This window comes from Nicotiana tabacum, chromosome 6 (genome assembly GCF_000715075.1).
Source record: "Nicotiana tabacum cultivar K326 chromosome 6, ASM71507v2, whole genome shotgun sequence".
NCBI lineage: Eukaryota > Viridiplantae > Streptophyta > Magnoliopsida > Solanales > Solanaceae > Nicotiana > Nicotiana tabacum.
The window spans coordinates 152,402,627-152,426,501 of NC_134085.1; the positions used below are offsets into that span (position 1 = coordinate 152,402,627).

The window sequence follows — 23,875 nt, forward strand, 5'->3', positions numbered from 1 at the left end:
ATGCTTCAACGGAGTACTAGGATGGGCAAAAATCGCTCGCTTTATCTTTGCACGAAAACTCTTCGTGTCTCCGGGCAAAGAGGGGCAGCTGTAAGCACGTGATTTTTGCCCTATATGAGAATTACTCCCAAAAAATTCAAAAATAAAATGATTTTTCTTTGGTGTGCAATTTTATGATATTTTGAAGAATTATTTGTATTTGTCTGTGCGTGTTTATTCGCTAAATTAATAAAAAATACAAAAATATGTCGCATTTTGCATGTAGAATTTAATTCTACAATTGTTAGTAATTAAAATTGTTTTACAAAAATTAAAAATTACAAAAATAGGCATCGTTTGCATTTTTAGCATTTAATGTCCAAATATACAATTTTATGCTTAATTAATACTTAATTGTGCGTTAATTGTTATTGGGAGTTAATTTGTGCCTTTATAACTTAATTTAGTTCTTAATAATAGTTTAAGTATTTTTATAATTTAGTTTTAGAAAAATAAAAGAAGAAAAGAGAGCGAAAATATAAAGAAAGTCGGAATTGGGCCTCTTCTTCAATTTCAAGCTATAGGCCCAAAAAATGGCCCAATCTTCCCTACGACCCAGTCCATTTCGAACTGGGTCGACCCAGTCCATAACCCAAAAGACCCAAACCCCTTTTGTCTTACATTTTACAACACAAAAAAAAATAGTAAGAAAACCCTAAAAATGCCTAAAGCATCTGCCCCCCCTATTCTCCTTCTTCTTCCTCAAAACTCCAAAGCACAACCATGGCTACCTTTGACCCCACTCCCTCTCGTCCAAACACCATCAACAAATAGTTCGTCATGACCAAACGACCCCAAGAACCATAGTTACTGCTGTCCGTGTAGCTATCTCTGCGTCGTCACTTCATCTTCTTCGTTTTTCGTCAAGCTCGAGCTTGAGCTCGACATCCATGGCTGCCCAGCTCCACCAAGCAGTCCGCCATTGCCTTCGTCGACCGCTCGCTTCCATGGCAGCTGATTCCGTGTCAACTTCTGCTGCTTCATCGTCCAAACCCCACCGGCGCAGCTGCTACTTCATCGATCAAACACCACCGGCGCCGCTGCTTCTCCTGCCTCGTCGTGGCTGCTTGGTATGTCTCCTCCGAGCTGCTGCTTCTGCTTCACTCCATCTCCTTCACGTAAACAAATGAACCCCAGCTGCCTTGTTCATGCCCTTCTGCCGCGACAACTGTTGATGCTGCTTCGGCGCGGCTTCAGTTGGCTTCGTAGGTTCGTGTTCGTCGCCGTTTGGCCGAGGTTCGTCGAGTCAATCCATACATATTTCATGTCGAATCGGTTAGTGAATTTTTGAGTTTTATATTGTCCGCATTTTTGTTTTGATATTTTCGAATCTAAAATCGGCAAATGTTTGTTTTGTTTATCGTTTGAATTAATTTAGTTCATGTTCATATGTTGTTTGTTAGATAAATTTTTCAGATTTCAAAGGAAGGATTAATTAGTTATTTTTCATGTTTATTTCATGTTTGTATTGTTGTTTAAGTGAATATTTGTTAGTTTAATATTTGTTAGATTCAAATTGAAATTTAATTAATTGTTTCTTCAATTTGTTTCATGTATTTGATGTATTTTCTGGAAATTGTTAATATTGTTAAAGTTCAAGTTTAAATTCATAATTGTTTCTTCTTAGTTTTGTTTTGTCATTTGCCTAAAAGAATTTAGTTGCAATAAGGGAAGTATGTTGGTTTTAGTCATTTGAATCCGTCGTTTTTATTTTTAGATTTAATTCATGTTCATATTATGTTTGTTTGATTTTGAATCCGAAATGTGTATAGTTTGATTTCTTGTTTACCATTTGTGATTATTTCTTGAATTGGTCTCATAATCTTGTTTAAAGTTTAATATAAGAATTGTTTGTTGTAATGTTGTTAGAGTTGATTTTAAGTTCAATATTATTGAATTTAAGAATCTAAATATACTTGTTTGATTGTTGTTGTTGTTTAAATCCGAAAAATAGGTTTGTTGTTGCTAAAAATATTGTTCAATCAAATTTTAGTTGTTCTTGGTTGTTCAATTTGTGTTCATGTTGATTTATTGTTGAAATGTTGTTAAAATCATGTTCATGTGATATTGTTGTTATGATGTTCATCCGTGTTCATATTGTTGTTTGAACATTGTTAGAAATTGATCATATTGTCTATATTTTGGTTAAGTTTGATTAATTGATGTGTTATAGCTGATGGGTAGTTTGGTAAATTTGTAATACGTTCAGGGGTAGTTTGGTAATTTCAGTAAGGTCGGAAGGGGTAGTTTAGGAATTGTACATTTTGTAATTGTTTATTTGAAGCATGGGGGACAAAATAAAATGGGGTGGGTTGTGATATGATTATTTAATATAAAGGGGGACAAGATTTAATTTAAAGGGGAATCTTGTATTATTTTAAATGAAGCATGGGGGACAAAATATAATGGGGTGGTGTGATATATTTATTTAATGTAATGGGGATGAGTGGAAAGATAATGGGTTTGGTAGAGAAAGGGATTGATTTTAATTGATTAAAGGGTGGGGATTATATATAGAGAGGTCTGAAAAAATCAGGACAAGAGAAAAGGAGGGAGAAATACACAGACAGAAAAAAAACGAGAGAGAGAAACAAATCTGAAAATAAGAGAGAAAAGGGCTGAACATTTAAGAGATAGAAAATTCCGAAAAATATTTAAGCTTTCAAATAAAAAAAAAACTAAAAAAAATATTCTGCTTTCTTTTGTTGTTTGAAATCAGAATTGATTGTTGTTTCATAAAAGCTGAAGCTTTTGTTTTTTTTGGATTACTACTCCACCGGTCTGTTATTGGTTTGTTACTGTTGCTGGGCTATTGTTGCTGTGTTGTACTGATTTTACTGCTGTTGCTGATTCTCATATTCATTTTCTTTTGCTTCCAATATCAGGTACACAACTGAAAAGCTGTTTATTGTAATCCGAAATATGAAGCGTGAATACATATGAAGAATGAAAATTTGAAGTTTTAATTTCGTTTTTATTTCTTTGTTCCTTTTGTTGATTGTATTTAAGCTATTTCATGAATTACTAAATAATAACTGGAATAAGAAAATAATATCATAAGTTAGTCTGTAATAAATCAGTTCGGCAAAATAGGTTAATTCACTAGTTATGAAGGCTTCAAGATTATAGGTTGATCATGAACAAGTAGCTAAATTTAGCTAAGACACGAATTTAAATTAAACATCGTAAATTAGGCATTAAGGCATGACTTGAGCTTAAGCAAGATTAAGAGAACGTTTAAGTCTAATAAACTTTCTAATAAGCTTTAGTAATTATGGTTAAATCTAGTTTCAAATGATTGTGAATAATTAATCTCAATAATTTTAATTTTTTTTTTAAAAAATAACAATGCTGAGTTTTAATCTAGCTATATTTGTTTATTTTGAATATTAGTTGTTGAATTTTTATTTTATTTATAATTTCGAAATTAAGAGTGAAATTCTTTTTTCATCAATATTTGTATTAATCAAGCAATTAGCATGTCATGTCTTCTTAAAATAATAAAAACTAGTAATAAATTAGGATTTTCTTTCTTTATTTTAGAGACTCATTTTATAGAAAAATGTAGTCGTTTTAAGATTTGTCCAAATAAATGAGATGAGCCTCGCTTAATGAAATGTATAGATTGTGGGGCCCTCAATAAATGTACATTTAATCGCTTAGAATTAGGGAGGAGCCGTTTTAGCAAATTTCACGGCCCTACCCAAAATAATGATACGCTAGACTCTTTAGGCGCGATTTAATTAATTTTACCTTCTTAAACTCGGATGCGCATTTCATGCGACCCAAATCTAAATCCTAAAACATTGAATAAAAATGTGTTCCGGATTGCGGGTGCATTTCATGTGACGTAATCCAAAGACATGTTTTAAACGATGTTCACAATTTTTTTTTAAATAATAATAATAATAATAAAGTGGTAAAGAGTTAAAATTGGCACATCGGTTCATAATTGTATTAAAATCAGATAATTAAGCCAAATATGACAATTGAGCGACCGTGCTAGAACCACGAAACTCGGGAATGCCTAACACCTTCTCCCGGGTTAACAGAATTCCTTATCCGGATTTCTGGTTCGCGGACTGTAATATGGAGTCATTCTTTTCCTCGATTCGGGATTAAACTGGTCACTTGGGACACCCTAAATCTCCCAAGTGACGACTCTGAAATAAATAAATAAATCCCGTTTCGACTGTCCTTTAATTGGAAAAAACTCCTTGTACCCTCGCGGGGGCGGAATAAGGAGGTGTGACAAACATATTTACGGTGGAGTCCCATATGGATAAGCTTCTTCAGGAAGATTATTTACAACGGAGTACTAAATGAACATCCATAATATAATATATTTATAACACTCCCCCTTGGATGTTCATTAAAAGATAATGTGTCTCATTAAAACCTTACTAGGAAAAACCACGTGGGAAAAAAATCCTAGTGAAGGAAAAAGAGTACACATATTTAGTAATACGCATTGCTAGGTGCCTCATTAAAAACCTTATAAGGAAAACCCCATGGGAAAAAACCTTAGTAAGGGAAAAAGAGTGCATCGCGTATTTTACTCCCCTGATGAAAACCTTGTTTCAAATATTTGAGTCTCCGCATTCCAATCTTGTATACCATCTTCTCAAAAGTTGAAGTTGGCAAAGATTTAGTGAATAAATCTGCTGGATTATCACTTGAACGGATTTGTTGCACATCAATGTCACCACTTTTCTGAAGATCGTGTGTGTAGAATAATTTTGGTGAAATGTGCTTCGTTCTATTTCCTTTTATAAATCCTCTCTTCAATTGGGCTATGCATGCAGCATTGTCTTCGTATAAAATTGTGTGTCTTTTCTCACATTTCAAACCACATTTTCTCGAATAAAATGAATTATTGATCTCAACCATATGCATTCCCTACTTGCTTCATGAATAGCTATTATCTCAACGTGATTTGAAGAAGTAGCAACAATAGATTGCTTTGTGGAGCGCCATGATATGATAGTACCTCCATATGTAAATATGTAGCCGGTTTGAGATCGAGCTTTATGAGGATCAGATAAATAACCTGCATCTGCATTACCAATATGATCTGCACCACTTTTGTTAGCATTAGCAAGATAAATAAGTGCACCATCTACACCGAGATAGAGTATTTCAGGACCAAAGAGCTCTTCATCCTCTTCTAGAGGTTGGAACGGATCCTTATTCACTTCAAGTGATTGAATATTCATTGGTGTACTTGATGGGTACACTTTGTCCATGTAAAAGTATTTTTAAGACCCTCTTGGAGCTCTTCCGGAGTTCCAATAAGATTTATGTCACCAACATAAATAGCAAGTGTAACAAATTTTGATGACATTTTCTTTATAAAAATACATGGACAAATAACATAATTTATGTAACTTTCTTTCAGCAAATATTTACTGAGGCGATTATACCACACGCGCACAGATTGCTTTAAACTGTACAAAGATCTTTATAATTTGATCGAGTACATTTCTCAAGACTTTGAATTATATGCTTCGGGCATTTTCAATCCTTCAAGGATCTTCATATAGATTTAGCCAAATAAGTCATATAGGTTAATACTTGTATCTAAATGGTATGACATCTTCAAGTGTCTAGACTGCTAGTCCGATCCTCACAATGTTTACAATATTGTGCACTATATTGTATTAAATATATCGTCGACATAACATTTCATGAAACTCCCGAAAAAGTTCAGGTACCTGATAATAAAGTTATTTTCAGGTACCTGAACTTTTTCGGGAGTTTCATGAAATGTTATGTCGTGGGCTCTTCTAGAGCTTATTTCCTCCTCATTTTGATCATTAGCTCCTACTATTTTTCAAGGATTGTTACCTTTGGAACCGATTGGTCTACCACGCTTCATGTGTACAGTAAACTCTATCCTTCAGGGACTTTAATTTTAATAGGAGCATTTGTAGCTGAAATATGATATTTAATTTTGAATCAACAAATGCTTCTGGCATTCGACTTGAATTATCTTCTAAGTGAGGATCATGATAATTCGATTCATATAGCATATTTTTCAGCTGTTTATACTTTATTCCATCCCCCAAATGTTAGAAAAACTAACATATATCCCCAATCATCTTTGGGAAACATATCTTTGTGTATTATGGTAGAAAAATTAATCATATACCACACAACAAAAGATAGTAAAAATATTTGGGTTCTGATCCTAAACCAATTGTGAAGGGAGGACTTATCATATATTGTTGATCTGATGCATACAAGTGTTGTTATATGCAATTTAGAAAATCTTAGACCAACACATGAAGCTTTGTTCTCATAAGCAATGGTTTAGCCATTAATAGGAGGTATTCAATGCTAAACCAGCTTGGATATAAACCAGCATTATCAAGATGAACTGTCTTGATTTCATAATCTGAAAATTATGCTCTTAATCGAGAAAAACAATTCCAAATGCCAAACTGCAGGTTGACAATAATTACACATGTAACCATCTCATATATGCACCTATAAGTGGTTCACATGATAGGTGAACGTGCCCATATTCACCTTTTATATATTTCAGAATCAGGGGTCTTAGTCCCAACTTTAGCTGGTATAATCAATTCATTATGAGAACAAGCAACACATGAGAATTCCTGAAGAATCTTCTAGTTCTTTAGTATATGCTTATCTGAATTCTCAAATAGCTCATTTAAAAATGGCAAATGAAAACTTCAAGTTTATCATGTCATGTGCTATCTCTTAGTAAACTTCTGGTTTACTATGGCATAAACTTTTGCTTTAGTAAACTTCTGGTTTACTGTGATACATGATATAGTACAAATTAAAGAATAAGGCGGGTAACTTCTCACATACATATTATTTTACCCCCTATGATTGTGGAAACATGAAGATTATCAATCTTTCAATCATTTGTAGTCTCAATATGATAGCCATTTGTATTAGTAAACTTCAGGTTTACTACAACATATGTTTTGACCATAATCATATAATATGAATGACATATTTGTATATAAACTCTTCGAGAGCCTTCATTTATTATCCACAATTTAATATTTATCAGACACTACTGGTGTCATATGTCTTCTAGACAAACAGTTAGCTCTTCAGGAGTTGTTGATATATTTTGTACTATCAAATATTGCTCAGACACTTCTGGTATCATGAGAGAAATTCTTAATAAAATGAACATTATAAAGACATTATAAATTTATAAATGTAAGAAATTAAAAATTTCAGTATTTTTACCACCAACTTTGTGACAAATATTTTCTTCAAGGAGAAACGCCATTAACATCTGAATATTTTATATCAAAGAAGCAACCACATAATCATTACATCCTTCAGGGAAAGATACATGAGTTGTTATTTCCTTCGGGGAACTCGATAACTAACCATAAAATATTAATGTGGTTGTAGTACAAATCATTCTACAAGAATGCTTTATGCCTTGGAATGATATTTAATAAAATTATTCAAGATATTTTACGTACAACGGGTACGTGCGGTAATGATCTTTATGCCACAAAAATAAAATTTATATCCTTTGTTATTCTACCTCTTCAGGAGATGAGTTGTGGTATTTCTTCATTCACTCCAGGGAATGAAAATGTGCTTCAAAAATAACTTTGAATAGCTTATTATTTTGTTTAAGCACAGAAAGACACAGTTTCATAATATTTTCTTGCTTCAGGAGAAAATTTCAATTGTGTTACTTCTTCAGGAGCAAATTTAAAATACGAAATATTGAGTATATATTCCTTCAATCATATTACCACTTCTGGAGGTGAATTATAATATATTCACATAAAAAACGTGTTCCTATTTATGCCCTTTATTAATATTGTCACATTTACTTCAGGAATGGGCTAATATTTATCAAAAGTTCTCATCCTTCAGGGAACGGAACATAATTATTTGAACGTGCATTAATCACACCAAATCGTGTGATGTCTTAGAAGCTCTTTTACGATAATGCTACTTCAGGAGCAAATCGAGGCATGCATGTACTATAGAGAATATTTCTCTAGTTTATCTTCAATTGTAACCATAGAAAGCCTAAATTATCACTTCTGGTGATCATAGACATATACCACTTCTGGTAGTTAACAAAATATAATTACAATGAGATATACGAAATATAACCACTTATGGTGGTTGTATATTTCTTGCAAACTCTGCTGGAGTATAAGTGAATCTAACAATGTCATCCACTTTATAGTTTCCTATGCAATATTACTCTTCTGGAGTAAAATTAAAATCTTAATTCGAAAACGAGTAAGTGAAAAACGAAACATAAAGATATACAAATTATAGTGTTTTAAAATTCATAAAATGCTCCAGAATCTCGTCCAATGATTATGGCTCACTTACTAGGTTTCTAAGTACCTTTTTTATTTTATTTTAATGGCAGTAGCACACATAGCAAGTAAAACGCATAACTTATCTTTGATGGTGTCTGCTAGACCCATCATATCAAGATGAATTTCAGCATCAAGCACCCAAGACACGTAGCTTTTGCCCGATATATCCAATACTACAAATTCACGTTTAGAAAGATTTGGCATTATTTACAAAAAGAAAGTTCGTACCTTTGATACTTTCAAAGTATTTGCTCGAGATGACAGAGTCTCGTGCTGATAACGTGTTATAAAATAAAGATTGTAAAGTAAAGACAAGTATAGAGAGAAACTGATATATTATTCAACTTCAAATTCATGTACATAATGAACAGAAATCTCTTCTATTTATAAAAGAAAGGAAGTTGTTGTGTAAGCTGCTACTACAAGCTGTTGTATAAGCTGCTATTACAAGCTGCTGTGTAAAATGCTACGCAAGCTGTTGTGTAAGCTGCTACTGCAAGTTGCTGTGTAAGCTGCTACTGCAAGCTGCTGTGTAAGCTGTTACTATACCAGATATGGATAATCTTCTACCTAGAGTAATGTTTATCCATAACCGGGTATCGAAGTGATAAGCTTCTTCATGAAGTTTATTTCCAATAGAGTACTAAATAGATAAACATATTTACGGTGGAGTCCCATATGGATAAGCTTCTTCATGAAGATTATTTACAACGGAGTACTAAATGAACATCCATAATATAATATATTTATAACACTCCCCCTTGGATGTTCATTAATAGATAATGTGTCTCATTAAAACCTAGAATAAAGATACACTCAAATCTTTGTACAACAGTATCTTTTGTTCCTATATTTTTTTACTTTTATAGTGAATGACTGTTATACACCTATAATAACATTTAATATTTAAATGTATTTTGGTTGTTATGAACAAAAGTTATCCAAAGATCCTTTTTTTAATGTTATATATAAAAGATAAGAAAATTATTCAATTTAAATACTCAAAGATATGTAAATTTTACTAATTAAATATTAAAAAGCTAACACATTATTAATAAATTCGTAACTAAATATTTAAATATTTAAACTTTAAAGCATACATTTTAAAGCTCTAGAAGATTAGATTATTTCAAGATTGATGGAAAAACTCCGTAATTATAGCTTGTTTCATAAATTTCAGTCTCTTACTAGCAATATAACGCTCGAATTAGCGAAGATTTGTGTCCAAACTTTCAGCAGAATGATACATAATGGCTTTTTCTTGAAGGCAATCTAAGAGGTTAATAGTTAATCTTCTATCTCGATCCAAGTAGCAGTAGGCTAAGTCAAAATCTTTAAACTTATTATTTGTAATCTTATTAGAGATTCTACATGGATGTTATAAAGGGGTAATTTTACAAAGAACGTACTACTATAAAGATGGATGTTGCTTTTATAGTTAAAAAATTGTTGCAGAAAGGTAAAATATAACATAAAAAAATTGGTTCCAATTTTTTTTTGGCTTTTATAGTGAATGACTATTATATGAGAATATTTTTTTTGGAACCCTAAAAAAACCCGCAACCGCTACAACCTCTGCCACAGCATCTGCCCTTCGGGTGAACACTCTGTGGTGAGCACATTGTAAACCCCCTACTGTGTAATAGCTTGCAAACCACACAGGACTTGGCTCGAACCCAGAAGCATTGAGGGGGATCGATCTCACGTCGCCCGTGTGGACAACACCCTCCAAACCAACTGGGTCGTCCTAGGACGTTGCTACAGAGAAGTCTTAACTGTATTAACACAATGGTCGAAATGTTAGTTTGGTATAAAGATATTGCGTAAAGTTCTAAATCTGAAAATTATAAATAGTAGGGTCAAACGTTTCAAAAACGTTAAAACACATAGAGAATGTCATGTAAATTAAATCAGAGAGTAGAACATTTTAGTTGAACTGTTTTTGCTAGTATTTGTATTCCTAATACGATAATCTTTTCCGTAAATGCTAATTCACGTGCAGTCCCAAGTAAGTGCTTTGTTCAAGCTCCATTAATCCAAATCTGGTTTTTGAGAAGGGGAAGGTTATCAGGTGTTTTTCTTCTCCTACTAGGAAAGAGTAAAATCATCTAGCCTAAGCTCTGGCAGATGAACTGCAATATATTCCCTCTGTGTGAGGTATAAAAGGATAACAAAATTGTTATTTCCCCTGAAATGACTCACATAAGGGAAAAAACTAAAGAAGAATACCAAAGAACAAGAGTGTGTGAAGTTTATTTAAGGAATATTGTGTGTAGCACAGAAGAAGTGAAGTTAGAACTAGAGTACCGTATTTTTGAGATCCTCAAGAAGAAATCCTATCAGAAGACAAAAGTAGTCAGTTGCTGAACTAAAATACGACACTTTCCAGAGCACTCGAGAATTATACAACTTACAGAACCTCTTGTAAATTCCATTGTTCAATTGCTATTCTAACTGTACGTCCAAACTTCAGCCTGCACTTACGACAAATATACAGTTGTGCTAGCTTCACATTTCTGCGCCTTCGGTTTGTCCTTGAGAGTTCTCTGACAAAATTGTTTTTCCCTTACTATCAGAAATTCCTAAAGCATCTGCTGATTTCTGAGTGTTTGGGTTCTCTAAAAGCTTGAGTTGGTTTTGCAGAACCTGATCATAAATACAATTTACACCAGCAAATGAGAATTAAGCTCTTCATGAGAGAATAAACAAAAGCATTACAGAAAATAGAGAGAAAAAAAAGTGCAGCCCGGTGCACTAAGCTCCCCGTTATGCGCGGGGTCCGGGGAAGGGCCGGACCACAAGGTAAGAAAATAGAGAGAAAAGGTAAGAAAAAAACAAACATCCAAAATGAGAATCCAGTCCACTATAAAGCAGCCATGAGCATGATTCATATATCTTATCCATGATCCACCCATTAGCATTAAAATACAATCTCCCGTCCCCTCAAGAAAAATGATAAGATAACAAATAAGCAAAGCTTGCCGTTGTCTTAAAATAGTAATAAAACCCCTGATTAACATTCCAATCCAGACTGTTAATGAACTCTACCTAGAGATCATTGTCCACAAACAAACTAATGAATCACAAATACCAAACAGGAGCCATGTGAGCTCTAAATTACTTACAGAACAAAGAAAGGAAATACTCAAGGAATAACAGTGTACAACTCCTCTCAGAAGGTCTAATAGATTATCAGATGTTCCTTAATCCACAACTTAAACTCACGATATTCTCTTAAAGAAAATTATCTTACAGTTCGCTAAGATTAACAACGTTTTTTCCAGAATATTACTTGGAATAATTTACACAAACAAATGTGAGTAGAATTGACAAAGGAGCATAAGGTTATTTCAATAACTTTATCTCTCTAAACAAACATAGGTGAGTAGAATTGAAGAAAAGACCACACTTCAAGTTCCACGCATGTAAAATTGATTTGTGCATTGGAATTTACCTGCTCTTTTACAGAGCAATACCAAATGTATAATAGAGGCATAAAGAAAATTTGAAAAGTAAGTCAAATTGAAAGAGAGCAATCTTTCTGCAGTGGTGCATCTGTTTCAATTGAAAAGAGCAATCGTTTTGCTCTGCTTCTTTGCTTACCAGGTAATACTACTACTCCTATATTTTAGTTTCAATTTCTTCTCAATATCTATATATTAGTCTTTTCCGCACAAAACTCAACACAGCCCTAAATCTCAAATTCCACTTAAAACGCCATTTCCACTGTAAGAAGTAAAATCAATAAGCATTTAGGGTGTTGAACACCAAATTCGCTGATAACGAATCAAAATCAAATCCTTCCTCGGGAAATTCTCAGGTTGTTACGTTTGTAAATTTAATTCAATTTGAGGTAAAAGGTTAACTTTTTTACTGCTTTGGAATCTTTTTTGTTGCCTTTTTCTGGTTTATGATATTTCTGACTGCGTATGCAGATGATACATGAATATAGTGTATGTGTGTGTAGATATAGTGTATGTGTCTCCTTTCTTGGTACATTTTATATTGTTGGGGCTATACCAGTGGTAGCGGTGATAGCTCCTTCTGGTTTTTGGGTCGTGGTATTTTCTGTGTTTTCAGGAATTCTCGGAGTATTGGAGACAAGTTGGGCGCACGAGCACTGGCAAAGGAGAGCAACCTGGGCGAGTGTCAGCAAGGGTGGTAGGAAGTGGTGCGTGAGCGTACAACTACATCGAGCACAGCAAATCAGCCACAGGTTTTGTTATCGGGAGTTGGTACCTCCTGTTTTACTGTTTCCCTTTTGGTGTTAGCTAAATTACTGTTACTTTACTTCGCAATAGTTAAACCTTTCAACTAGGATACTAGTTACCACGTGTTTCCTTCTAGTTTGATTTGTGTACGTTGTGCACTAGCGAGTCTTCTCTAGATTGTTGTAGGTGTAGTGGCTGCAGTCTGGGATGATAGAATAAGGGCATGTCCTCGGGTGGGGCAGAGTGTGGGGCTGGGGTCAGGGGGTGGGTCGGGTAGCAGGGGAGGTAGAGGGGGCAAGGGAGCCTATAGGTTGAGAATCGGGTCATGGAACATAGGTTCACTAACGAGTAAATCCATAGAGTTGGCGAAAATCCTACAGAAGAGGAAGATTAATATAGCGTGTGTCCAGGAGACTAGGTGGGTCGGATCGAGGGCGAAAAACGTGGAAGGGTATAAGTTGTGGTACTCTGGTGTCCTGAGGGGTAAGAATGGAGTGGGTATCCTGGTAGATAGCCATCTTAGAGAGTCCGTGGTAGAGGTCAGGCGGGTGAATGATAGGCTAATGACTATTAAGTTGGTGGTGGGTGAGGGTACTTTAAATGTCGTTAGCGCGTACGCACCACAAGCAGGCTTGGATGAGGATATTAAAAGGCACTTTTGGGAGGGGTTGGATGAGATTGTTCGTAGTATACCGCCTTCTGAGAGGTTATTCATAGGAGGAGATTTCAATGGTCATATTGGGTTATCTGCAGGTGGGTACACTGAGGTGCATGGCGGATTTGGTTTCGGAGAGCGGAACGGAGGGGGCATTGCGCTGTTGGACTTTGCCAAGGCTTTCGATCTAGTCATTGCAAACTCGAGTTTTACGAAGCGGGATAAACATTTGGTTACTTACCAAAGTTCGGTGGCGAAGACTCAGATTGACTATCTCCTCCTCAGGAGATGCGACAGAAGGTTGTGCGAGGACTGCAAGGTTATCCCAGGTGAGACCCTCTCAACGCAGCATAGGCTTTTGGTGATGGACATTTGTATTAGGATAAGGAGGAAGAAGAGGTCAGTACAAGGACGCCCCAGGATTAGGTGGGGCGCCTTAACTAAGGATAAAGCTAAAGAGTTGGAAGGAAGGTTATCGGCAATGGGAGCTTGGAGAAGTAGTGGGGATGCAAACACAATGTGGTCAACGACGGCAGACTGTATAAGAAAGGCGGCGAGAGAGGTGTTAGGGATATCTACGGGCCACAATGGTGGCCACAAAGGAGATTGGTGGTGGAATGCAGTTGTCCAAGGTAAAGTGGAAGCAAAGAAGGCGGCTTACCTGCGGTTAGTAGGGAGCACTGACGAGGAGGAGAAGAGAGAGAACAGTCAAAGGTATAAGGTAGCTAGGAAGGAGGCGAAGATGGCAGTGACGGAGGCTAAGACGACAGCTTTTGCTCGTCTGTATGAGGAACTAAGGAACAAAGGTGGGGAGAAGAAGTTATTCCGACTCGCTAAGGCGAGAGAGAGGACAACTAGGGATCTGGACCAAGTGAGGTGCATAAAAGATGATAACGGCAAAGTTTTGATGAGAGATGACCAGATTAAGAGGAGGTGACAGACCTACTTTCATAAACTTCTAAGTGAAGAAGGGGATCAGGATATTATACTTGGGGAATCGAGGAATGCCGACAGTCACCATGAATTAAGTAATTGTAGGGACATTGAGATCGATGAAGTCATGGAGGCAATGCGTAAGATGAGAAGGGGCAGAGCTACCGGGCCAGACGAAATTCCGGTTGAACTGTGGAGGTGTGTGGGTAGAGCAGGCTTGGAATGGCTTACTGCATTGTTTAGTGTTATATTTAAGACTAATAGAATGTCTGAAGAGTGGAGGTGGAGTACAATGGTCCCGTTGTATAAGAACAAAGGTGATGTCCAGAGCTGTAACAACTATAGGGGCATCAAATTACTAAGTCATACCATGAAAGTTTGGGAGAGAGTGGTAGAAATGAGAGTGCGAAGGACGGTGTCTATTTAAGACAACCAGTTCGGGTTCATGTCAGGACGATCTACCACAGAAGCTATCCACCTTATTAGGAGGATGGTGGAACAGTACAGAGATAGGAAGAAGGATCTCCACATGGTGTTTATTGATCTGGAGAAAGCGTACGATAAGGTTCCTAGGGAGGTCTTATGGAGCTGCTTAGAGGATAAAGGGGTCCCGAGTAACTATATTAGGGTGATTAAAGACATGTATGATGGAGCTAAGACTCGGGTTAGGACAGTAGGAGGCGACTCTGAACACTTTCCAGTTATTACGGGGTTGCACCAAGGGTCTGCGCTCAGCCCATTCCTATTTGCCCTGGTGATGGATGCACTGACTCATCATATTCAAGGGGAGGTTCCATGGTGCATGCTATTTGCTGATGACATTATTCTAATTGACGAGACAAGAGGCGGCGTCAACGAGAGGCTAGAGATTTGGAGACATGCTCTTGAGTCTAAAGGTTTCAAGTTGAGTAGGACGAAGACGGAATACCTCGAGTGCAAATTTGGAGTTGAGCCGACAGAAGCGGGAGTTGAAGTGAGGCTTGACTCTCAAGTCATTCCCAAGAGAGGTAGTTTCAAGTACCTTGGATCGGTTATTCAGGGAATCGGGGAGATTGACGAGGATGTCACACACCGTATAGGGGTGGGGTGGATGTGGAGGTTAGCATCGGGAGTCTTGTGTGACAAGAAAGTGCCACCATTACTAAAAGGTAAGTTTTATAGAGCAGTAGTTAGGCCTGCCATGTTATATGGAACTGAATGTTGGCCGGTAAAGAACTCACACATCCAGAAGATGAAAGTAGCAGAGATGAGGATGTTGAGGTGGATGTGCGGGCATACACGGATGGATAAGATTAGGAATGAAGATATTCGAGAGAAGGTGGGTGTGGCCCCCATGGAGGACAAGATGCGAGAAGTAAGACTCAGATGGTTCGGGCACATTCAGAGGAGGAGCACTGATGCACCGGTGAGGAGGTGTGAGCGACTGGCTGTAGTGGGCACGCGGAGAGGTAGAGGACGACCTAAGAAGTATTGGGGAGAGGTGATCAGACAGGACATGGCGCGACTTAGGATTACTGAGGACATGGCCCTTGATAGGGAATTATGGAGGTCGAACATTAAGGTTGTAGGTTAGGGGAGAGTGTGAATATTTCTACAGCACAATAGAGTGAGACTATCCAGTTAGGAGTTAGACTAAGAATGTCATTGGTCGTCTATTGATGCAGGCTTTACCTTCTAGTTTTACTATACCAGCCATCTATTTCGTATTTCGTATTCTGTATTTCATATCTCTTATATATTGTTGTCATTTTTATTATGCATTTTTATGGTACTAATATATCATCTCCTATTGCTTTTTTTTTGAGCCGAGGGTTTCCTGGAAACAGCCTCTCTACCCTTCGGGGTAGGGGTAAGGTCTGCGTACATATTACCCTCCCCAGACCCCACTTGTGGGATTATACTGGGTCGTTGTTGTTGTTGTTGTAGGCATAAAGAAAATGTTACCAATCAAGCAAAGAAACTTTAATACCTCAATTTGTTGCTGTAAAAGTATCTTATGGGCTTCAAGTTGAGCATTTGGAATACTAAGGTTGTTAGCACCAGGATACTGAAAAGGGAGGAAACCACATTGTGGATATTGAGCAAAGGGCATATTTGCTAACTGATGTTGCGGTGACTGTTCATTCGATGCCACTGTTGGACTATAGGACGGAGGAACTGGAGCATATCCAGGAGACCTGCAAGCAAGACACCATTGTTTCAATTTCCTTCCAACAAGTATGAAACTAACTAAAATACAGACTCCCTCTTCAACTGCCAAAACAGAAAGAAAGAAAACAAGAAGGGGGGTGCATTGTCAAAAAGTTGAACTTGAAGCAGCCACCTTCCACCTCATTCTGCATCAACCATTAGTTTCTATCGCAGAACATAGAACTACAAGTTGAAGGCAACCTCATTGACAGTCATGGATAGCTAAATGAGCAGCTATTAATAGAGGATCCATGACAAGCAAGTAATTTCTCGGAAACTGACCCAATTGAGTGAATCGGAAATGACCCACAATCAGACTAGTGATTACATCACAATCCCTGAAGGCATGCTAGTGCGAGACATTGTTTGCAAATTCACAATTTCATGCTCAATTCATCTCAAGCAGAACTATATTTGAATTTCCAAATACCAAGACGACACTTAAAATGGATCTATTTTAAATGTTTATTATTAGTATTATTATTTTTTTTTGATAGGTAACTGAAAGAATTTTATTGATGTAAAGAGGGGGCCAACTTTAAGAAAAAGTTGGATAGGAGCACATCTAAAAGGTAACTTTAGAGAGAGGGTAAAGAACTAAGAAACTCAGCCAATGCCTCCGACTCTAAAACATTTGACGAGGTTATGTTGCACCAAAAATTAAGCAAAAATATACATTTGTGCTTTAGATTAACTACATTGTCCTTTTTGTTATAAAAAACTCTAGCATTTCTCTCTCTCCATACGACCCACCAAACTACTGCTGGGATAGACTTCCAGATGTAACCCGACGCTTTATGCATATCCTGTTTGTGCCATGAGAGGAGAAAATCAACCGTGGTCCTAGGCATGTAAGAGGCACAAGTTATTGACGAGGTTAAATGTTTATTGGGGAGCATGTAAGAGGCACAAGTTAATTCTGTAATTTTGTAAAATTGGAACAGGAAAAAAGAAGCGCAGAGGTATAGATTCCAACTTCTGTACCAACTACCACGTAATATGCGAACAAAATTTTCTTTTTAAGAAAGATATTTATTTGAGAAGCAGAAGAAATGAACTTCCAGTGGCAACGCAAGGACAAAGAGAAAAAGCAGGAGTTGACTTATCCATAGAATTTAAAAACAAAAACCAAAATAGATCTGCCCTGTGTAAAAGAGCAGTGCAGTAATAAAGTGCACAAGAGAGTGGACCCTTTACCAAGTGATAACAACTTTATGTTGTTAAACAAAGCATGTATAACAAAGATGAAACTCCCTCTTACTGGTGTCTAAAATGAAATCCTATCTTACCTGCTTGTAAAGTTCCTAAACTTACTTATCGCTAACTAGTAGGCTGAAAAGGGAATATAGACAGGTATACTTCAGCTTTTCACATCTGTAAGATGAGGAAAGGTCTAAAAATATGCAAAGCAAATAATCAATAATGTATCTACATAAAAGATAAGAAAATCAATACCACGCTAGATTTGGTACAGAAGGGTAAACAAAGGACTTCTGATAAACTGCTGCTGCTGCAGCAGCAGCTTGGAGTCTAGCCTGGTGTTGGCTAACATTATTATTTGCCACAGTATTTGCTTGCGAGCTCTGAGATGTACTTGCACCACTTGATCCGGGGCCTGAGAGAGAATTAACAAAGGTTTAGTAAAATATATACAAGTGCCACATTCATTCATTTGTACAAAAAACATATATACATAAAAGTGTCCCATCTCTGGATTAGCTCTTCCAACATGACTGTCATCCTTAGGATACGAAAACTAGACATACAATCACTTCTCGAAAAAGAGAAAAAAAACTAGACATACAATCCACAATCATAGTGTCAACAACAAAGTATAAACCTCGGGGGAAAACAATCAGAACCATCATCAAAAGTCAGAAGTCTGCCATTGGACGGCCTGCTATTAATGTGATTCACACTTCAGCACTTATGCTACAATTTGATGCTCGAAAACAGATTATTAGCAATGAATGGAAAGACTTAAACCTTGTTGAGCATCTGGTCGCGATCCTACCACATTCGTCCCATTTTCAGCTGGCACAACAAGGGCTCTGCAAGTAGGACAGGTGTGTTGACGCTCTAGCCATGAACGGAGGCAATGCACATGAAACAGATGCCCACAAATAAGTTTCTTAGCAGTGGTCATCTCCTCACGACATATGATGCAGGTAGCATCACTTCTGCATAAGCATAGAAGTAACCGATTACATTAGAAAGTTGGGAAGAAACCAAAAACATACAAATGCTATGAGTGATCAACTTACACATCGAGCTCTTCTGGTGTAGCATCTGGAAAACGGTCATTCATATTTGAAGTGATCTTCCGATAGCGTATGTAATCGGCAACTCGAATCTTGAAATTGCGGAATGTCTCATAAAGCTCCCGAATCAAATGCAGGGGAACGCCATAGTTCCTAGGAAGTAGACGAAAACAAATAAAATATAAATGCTAAGCAAGGAAAAGGAAACGAACATGAACAAGTAACATGAGAAAAACCAAGTGAGGTGTCTCAATGTACTAATAACAGGAGCGAAAGAAAAAAAAGGCTTAATAAACAAGCCTGGGTCAAAAAATTGAAAGTAACATCAACATAGATAAAGAAGAATGAGCGCTTCTATCAAAAGGCATACAGATCTGCAGAACAAGCAACAAGTATCACACACCAGCTTGACTATGTAACTATGTCTACCTGAGGAACCTTAGTAAGGTTTTGGAACATTGTGCTTCCCTATTTCTAAATGTCCCTCATAAAAGAGGCAGAGGATAAAAAAGAACATGGTGAACTGCTGGCAGCTGCAAGGTTTATTTCTTATACCAAAAAGAATGTGCAAGGTTTATTTCTTTACCAAAAAGAATGTCCCCAACCGTACATGAATCGATAATGTGTTTCAGAACCTATCATAAAAAGGAAAGCCTCCAGGGGAAAAAGAGAAATGATGTACTCAAGTGGGTTCATCTTAGTACAAGTTTACCAACAGAAAGTACCAAGCACATCGAAGAAATGAACATGCTTCACTGTCACCTATTTCATCATCACAAAATAATGATAACTTCCATTAGGGTGGCCAAAAAATTATGTATCCTCGGCACTCCTTCCAACACATAGGCAAAGACGGCCACAGAACGTGCAGAGAGATCTAACAGGGCCTATTGATCCAGAACTTGACTGAAGAAAATTTGAAAAGGAAAAAAAAATGGTTTCAGGGAAACCTATAAGTGTGGCTCATTTGGTTCACAGCAACGACAACCAATTATATGAATGCTGTGTGCAGCCAAACTTATAGCTCTCAGTTCATTAATACTATAATCCCAAATTCTGTATATAAATCTTGTGTTGGTGAGACTAGGTATGATAAGATGAGAGCAGCTTTTTTGCAACAAAATTGGCAACTAATATCATCAATAAATTTCTAGATAAGGAAAATGGAATGGACTAATAAATGTTTCCTTACGGAAAAAAGAAGTGTAAGTAGTCAAATAAATGGATGGATGGAGCTTTCTACAAGAAACTATGGCTGCTCTTGATCACAATAGAAACTTATGTAAGAGAAGGATGAAATTTATTATATCCAGAAGAGATACACCTCTATATAATTACTCTTTTTTTTCTGTTGTTAGAAAAACCTCTAAACACTTTATGAGCAGAGAAATCAATAGCAAAATAGAAGTTAAATTCGACTTACATGAAAATCACCATGAAGAAGCACAAGTACAGAGACAAGTGGAGCAAGTCTCGGATAAGTTCTAAGTAGAAAGTATAGACAGGCTTCTTCTCCCATTGTCCTTCCATAAGCATGTCGCTTATGTAGAAGACATATTTTACAAAAGTTGAGACAGTTGTTGTCGCAAGTATCATATACCTGAATCATTACCCAAAAGAAGTTGCTCTTCATTAGGGAGAAGAACATAGGATGCAGGTAACATGATCAAACTGCAGTTAGGAAAAAGAATACGAGAAGTAATCAAGTTCAAGAACATATTTCCAACAACTAGAAATACTAATACTTAGTAACCACAGTCTTGAAGTTCCCTCATGAAGATACTCAACTTAACATCTGGAGAGTATATACTGAAAGCTACGATCCATAACTTAAGAACAATACGTGAATCAGCCATGCATTAATAGAATTCATGGATATAACAATGTTAGTACATGCATGAAAAAACCAAAGGATTCTAACCAAACAGTGAATCATCATAAATCATAAAATATAAATTATAAAAAATCAATCCTAGCAAAGAGGATTGAAAATTGGGTGTACTAACATCTTTACCTGATTAAGATTTGTAACGTAGTTTACATGACATGTGAGATAAGACTGCTATTCCAAGAGATTTGACATCATCCAGCCCTTACAATAGACAAATCAGGTCTCTAACAAACACGAGCTTTAACAATGTAATACTAATAAGTATACCGAAATCACGGCATTTTGCATCAGCTTAGAAGATAAGCAAAGTAGGAACTGCGTAAAAGAAAATAGCACTCTTAGATCCAAAGCCTACTGTCAACTTTGCTAACGCGCCAGCACCACACATAAACATGATACAATCCCATGCTCCAACCAAGTGATTTGTAAGGCATGAAACACGACTATGGAGGCCCTCAATCTAATAAGACTACTGACGTCTCTTTTTTGTTTTTTGAAAAGGTAAGGTAGTAAGACCACTAACATCTCTCTTCTTCTCTTGGAATATCACTCGCAGTAGTAAAAACACCACAAGCTAGTAGTGGAACTCATGGAGCACACATTAAGCAAAAAAGGGAGCAACAACAGTGAGTCAGAAGAGCTTCACTTACTCGAATGCAAAGAATAGAGAAACAGATGCCTGTCTTGTCTGTATCAAATAGCTGACAGAGTCGTACAAGAAGAGACTGTCTATGAGGAGGAGAAAGCCCAAGAAGGAGACTATGCGAACGTGGGACAACGTAGTAACAGTTGGAGTTGTTTCAATATACTCGACCCTCTTTTGAGCCAACCAGTGCAAGCCCTTGATAAGCAAGAGCGCAGTTACCATTGCAAGAAACATAACGGAAAAGTCTTGCCGGAAAATTGTGATGGCAAAAAGTATTTCCATTAGTTCCCTCCAAGACTGCTCATTCAGCCTCTCCACCTCAGCCTCTCGAAGGGAACCAAGGAAGATTTTCTTAGTCAGCTGCCACAAAATGCACATGAGGACAAGACCCATGTTAAGAAGAAGCACCAGACTGATCTTGGATGTTGATAAATAAACCATTGCTGGGTAAAATTGGCCTCTGCTACTAAAGGCATGATAAATAACGGCCAGTGTAGCTATTATGCTAAGCCCCGCATAAGTTTGTAACCTCATCATCTTCCCTAAATCCTGTCAATATCAAAAGCTTTAAATCGGATCAAATAAAAGAAGAAAATATATTTATCTCCATAAATTACAAGTGTTAAAAGGGATGGTTTTGGGTTTTAAAAGGGATATCACGTTAATTTACATCCTAGGTTATAAAAAAGGCCAAATATCAAAACTATGCATGTTTGTAGATCGATTCCACCAGGTATTAGGATCCTAACCTAATGGGACAATAGAAACAATAAAATTACGAATTAGCGAACAAATTTCAGAAATTTTAGTTTGATTCTGAGATTTAAATTACCTCTAGAACCATAAGAAAAATATTTAAGTAAATTTTGTATGAAACTGACGCAAATAGAGAATAATAATGGATATAGAGGAATCGATTAGCTGACTTAAACCAGTTTGGGATAGATAGTAGTTGATTTGTTGATTGACTGAAGATAGAAACAGCAAATTAAGGGTTACGAAATGCGCTGAGTTCGCAGATATGCTTAGGAGAGCAATTTACCTATCAAAATTACTGTACTCTCGCGGCGATTCCTTAGCTATTCCTTGAAATCGTCTGTAAAAGCTTGGATATAAGTTTGAAGAAATTAAGTTTGATAGCCATGGGAGAAGGGGGATGAGGAGGAAGGAATTTGTTTTTTCGCGTCATCGAGGGAGACTTAGCCAATTGTTATTAGCCACGTGTGCATTCACAACGCACAACCTGACCCGATCCGGTAACCAAATCGGTTTTCAACTGAAAAAAATTCCTTGATACACCCTGTATTTCTGAAAAGGACATTTACATCCCTAACAATGGGAAATCGATTGCAGATGTGTCTTTGCATTAAAAATTAAACACTTACAACCCATTTACTTTGTAAAAAAGATTTTAAAAAAATACTTATTAAGGAAAAGACCTTTGATTCAATAAAGAATCAAAAAACGATTAATTGACTTAGGAATAAGCCATTTTCTAAAATATCCATGCATCAATCTAGTATGCACAAACATGAATTATGTAAGAATTGAATGCCGACAAATAGGGAAATTAGATATAAAAAAATTAGGTAACTGAAAAATGAATAAGGCAATTAAAAATGTCTATGAAATCCAAAGATCAAGTTTTTTTTGATAACTAACTTTTTATTAATCACCAGTAAACTTTACAAATTACCATAGCTAGCTAACACATCTACGCTATCATATTTACCTGATGTTCTGCTCTTCCTATATTTTAAAATCTAAATCTTTGAACTATATCAACTAATCTAGTAGGAGCTCGTACACAGCAAACACAAGCTACCTCTTTAGCTATCCTCTCCCATTCTTTACTTGTTTTCTCAAAAATCCTTTTGTTCCTCTATATCCATATACTATGTACTACTTTAGAATATATCATCTTGAATAGTTGAGCTTCCTTTGACTTGCCTTTAGCTCTCTTGATCACCTCATATACATGTTGTTCCCAGGTAGCTGCTACTATATTTTGGTTCTGTGTCCAGTGCATTAGTTTTTGCATCATTGTTTTTGTATAGTCACACTCCACAAAGAGATGAACTCTTGTTTCCTCTTCTCTCTGACATAAGTTGCATTTGCTTTCTACCTGCATTCCCCATTTGCTCAATCTGTCAGCAGTAAGTAGTCTATTCTGCATTTCCAACCACACCGTGAACTTAGCTTTTGGCCTTGCAGCATTACCAAACATCAAACACTTCCATGGCGTTCTTGGTTGATCACCTAGTAGTTGAAGATATATATGTTTAATGCTTTTTTTTCCTGCAGATATATGCATTGTTCTGTTCTAGTAGATGTTTGGCATCTATTATTTTCCTCACCATCCAACTTGCTTGTTGTGGAATTTTTACTTGCTCCATTTATTTACCTTTTATATAGTATGCATGAATCCACCTTATCCATGTGAGCACGTGATTTTTGTTTCGCACGACAATCGTTCCAAAAGGAAGTAAAAATAATAATTGGCCCTGCTGTACAAATTTTGGATTTCTGTGCGGCACCTTGTTAATTTATTTGTGACTTCGGCCCATTTTTATTTATTTACTTTATTAAAACAAAATTCAAAAATAGATATGTGTCCTGCATAATTCGAACCGTAATCCGGTCGTTAAATAGAAAATCATGAATAGGCATCTTCGTCCGTGATTTTATTTTTTGTTCAACT

At 36.5% G+C, this 23,875-nt stretch overlaps 2 protein-coding genes across 8 annotated transcripts; both read right to left on the minus strand.

Annotated features, from left to right (window-relative positions):
- Positions 1-9,708: 9,708 nt before the first annotated feature.
- On the minus strand, positions 9,709-22,374 carry LOC107781322 (ERAD-associated E3 ubiquitin-protein ligase HRD1B-like). 7 transcript variants are annotated; one of them, XR_012710835.1, is made up of 10 exons: positions 22,217-22,374; positions 21,179-21,723; positions 20,061-20,237; positions 18,641-18,790; positions 18,363-18,556; positions 17,832-17,991; positions 16,156-16,363; positions 10,872-11,033; positions 10,695-10,723; positions 9,709-10,162 (listed from the first exon to the last, which is right to left on the minus strand). XR_012710835.1 is itself a non-coding variant. In XM_075255644.1 (9 exons), the coding sequence occupies exons 2-8, from the start codon at positions 21,709-21,711 to the stop codon at positions 10,896-10,898; spliced, it is 1,560 nt and encodes a 519-aa protein (XP_075111745.1). In that variant the 5' UTR covers positions 21,712-21,723; positions 22,217-22,374; the 3' UTR covers positions 9,709-10,162; positions 10,872-10,895. The 7 variants fall into 7 exon arrangements, 3 of the variants coding, with proteins under 3 accessions (XP_075111745.1, XP_075111746.1, XP_016457499.1); XR_012710833.1 differs by having other exon boundaries at positions 10,802-11,033; XR_012710834.1 differs by lacking the exon at positions 10,695-10,723 and having other exon boundaries at positions 10,802-11,033.
- Positions 22,375-23,056: 682 nt separating this feature from the next.
- On the minus strand, positions 23,057-23,488 carry LOC107781312 (uncharacterized). Its single transcript, XM_016602002.1, has one exon. The coding sequence runs from the start codon at positions 23,486-23,488 to the stop codon at positions 23,057-23,059; it is 432 nt and encodes a 143-aa protein (XP_016457488.1).
- Positions 23,489-23,875: the final 387 nt, after the last annotated feature.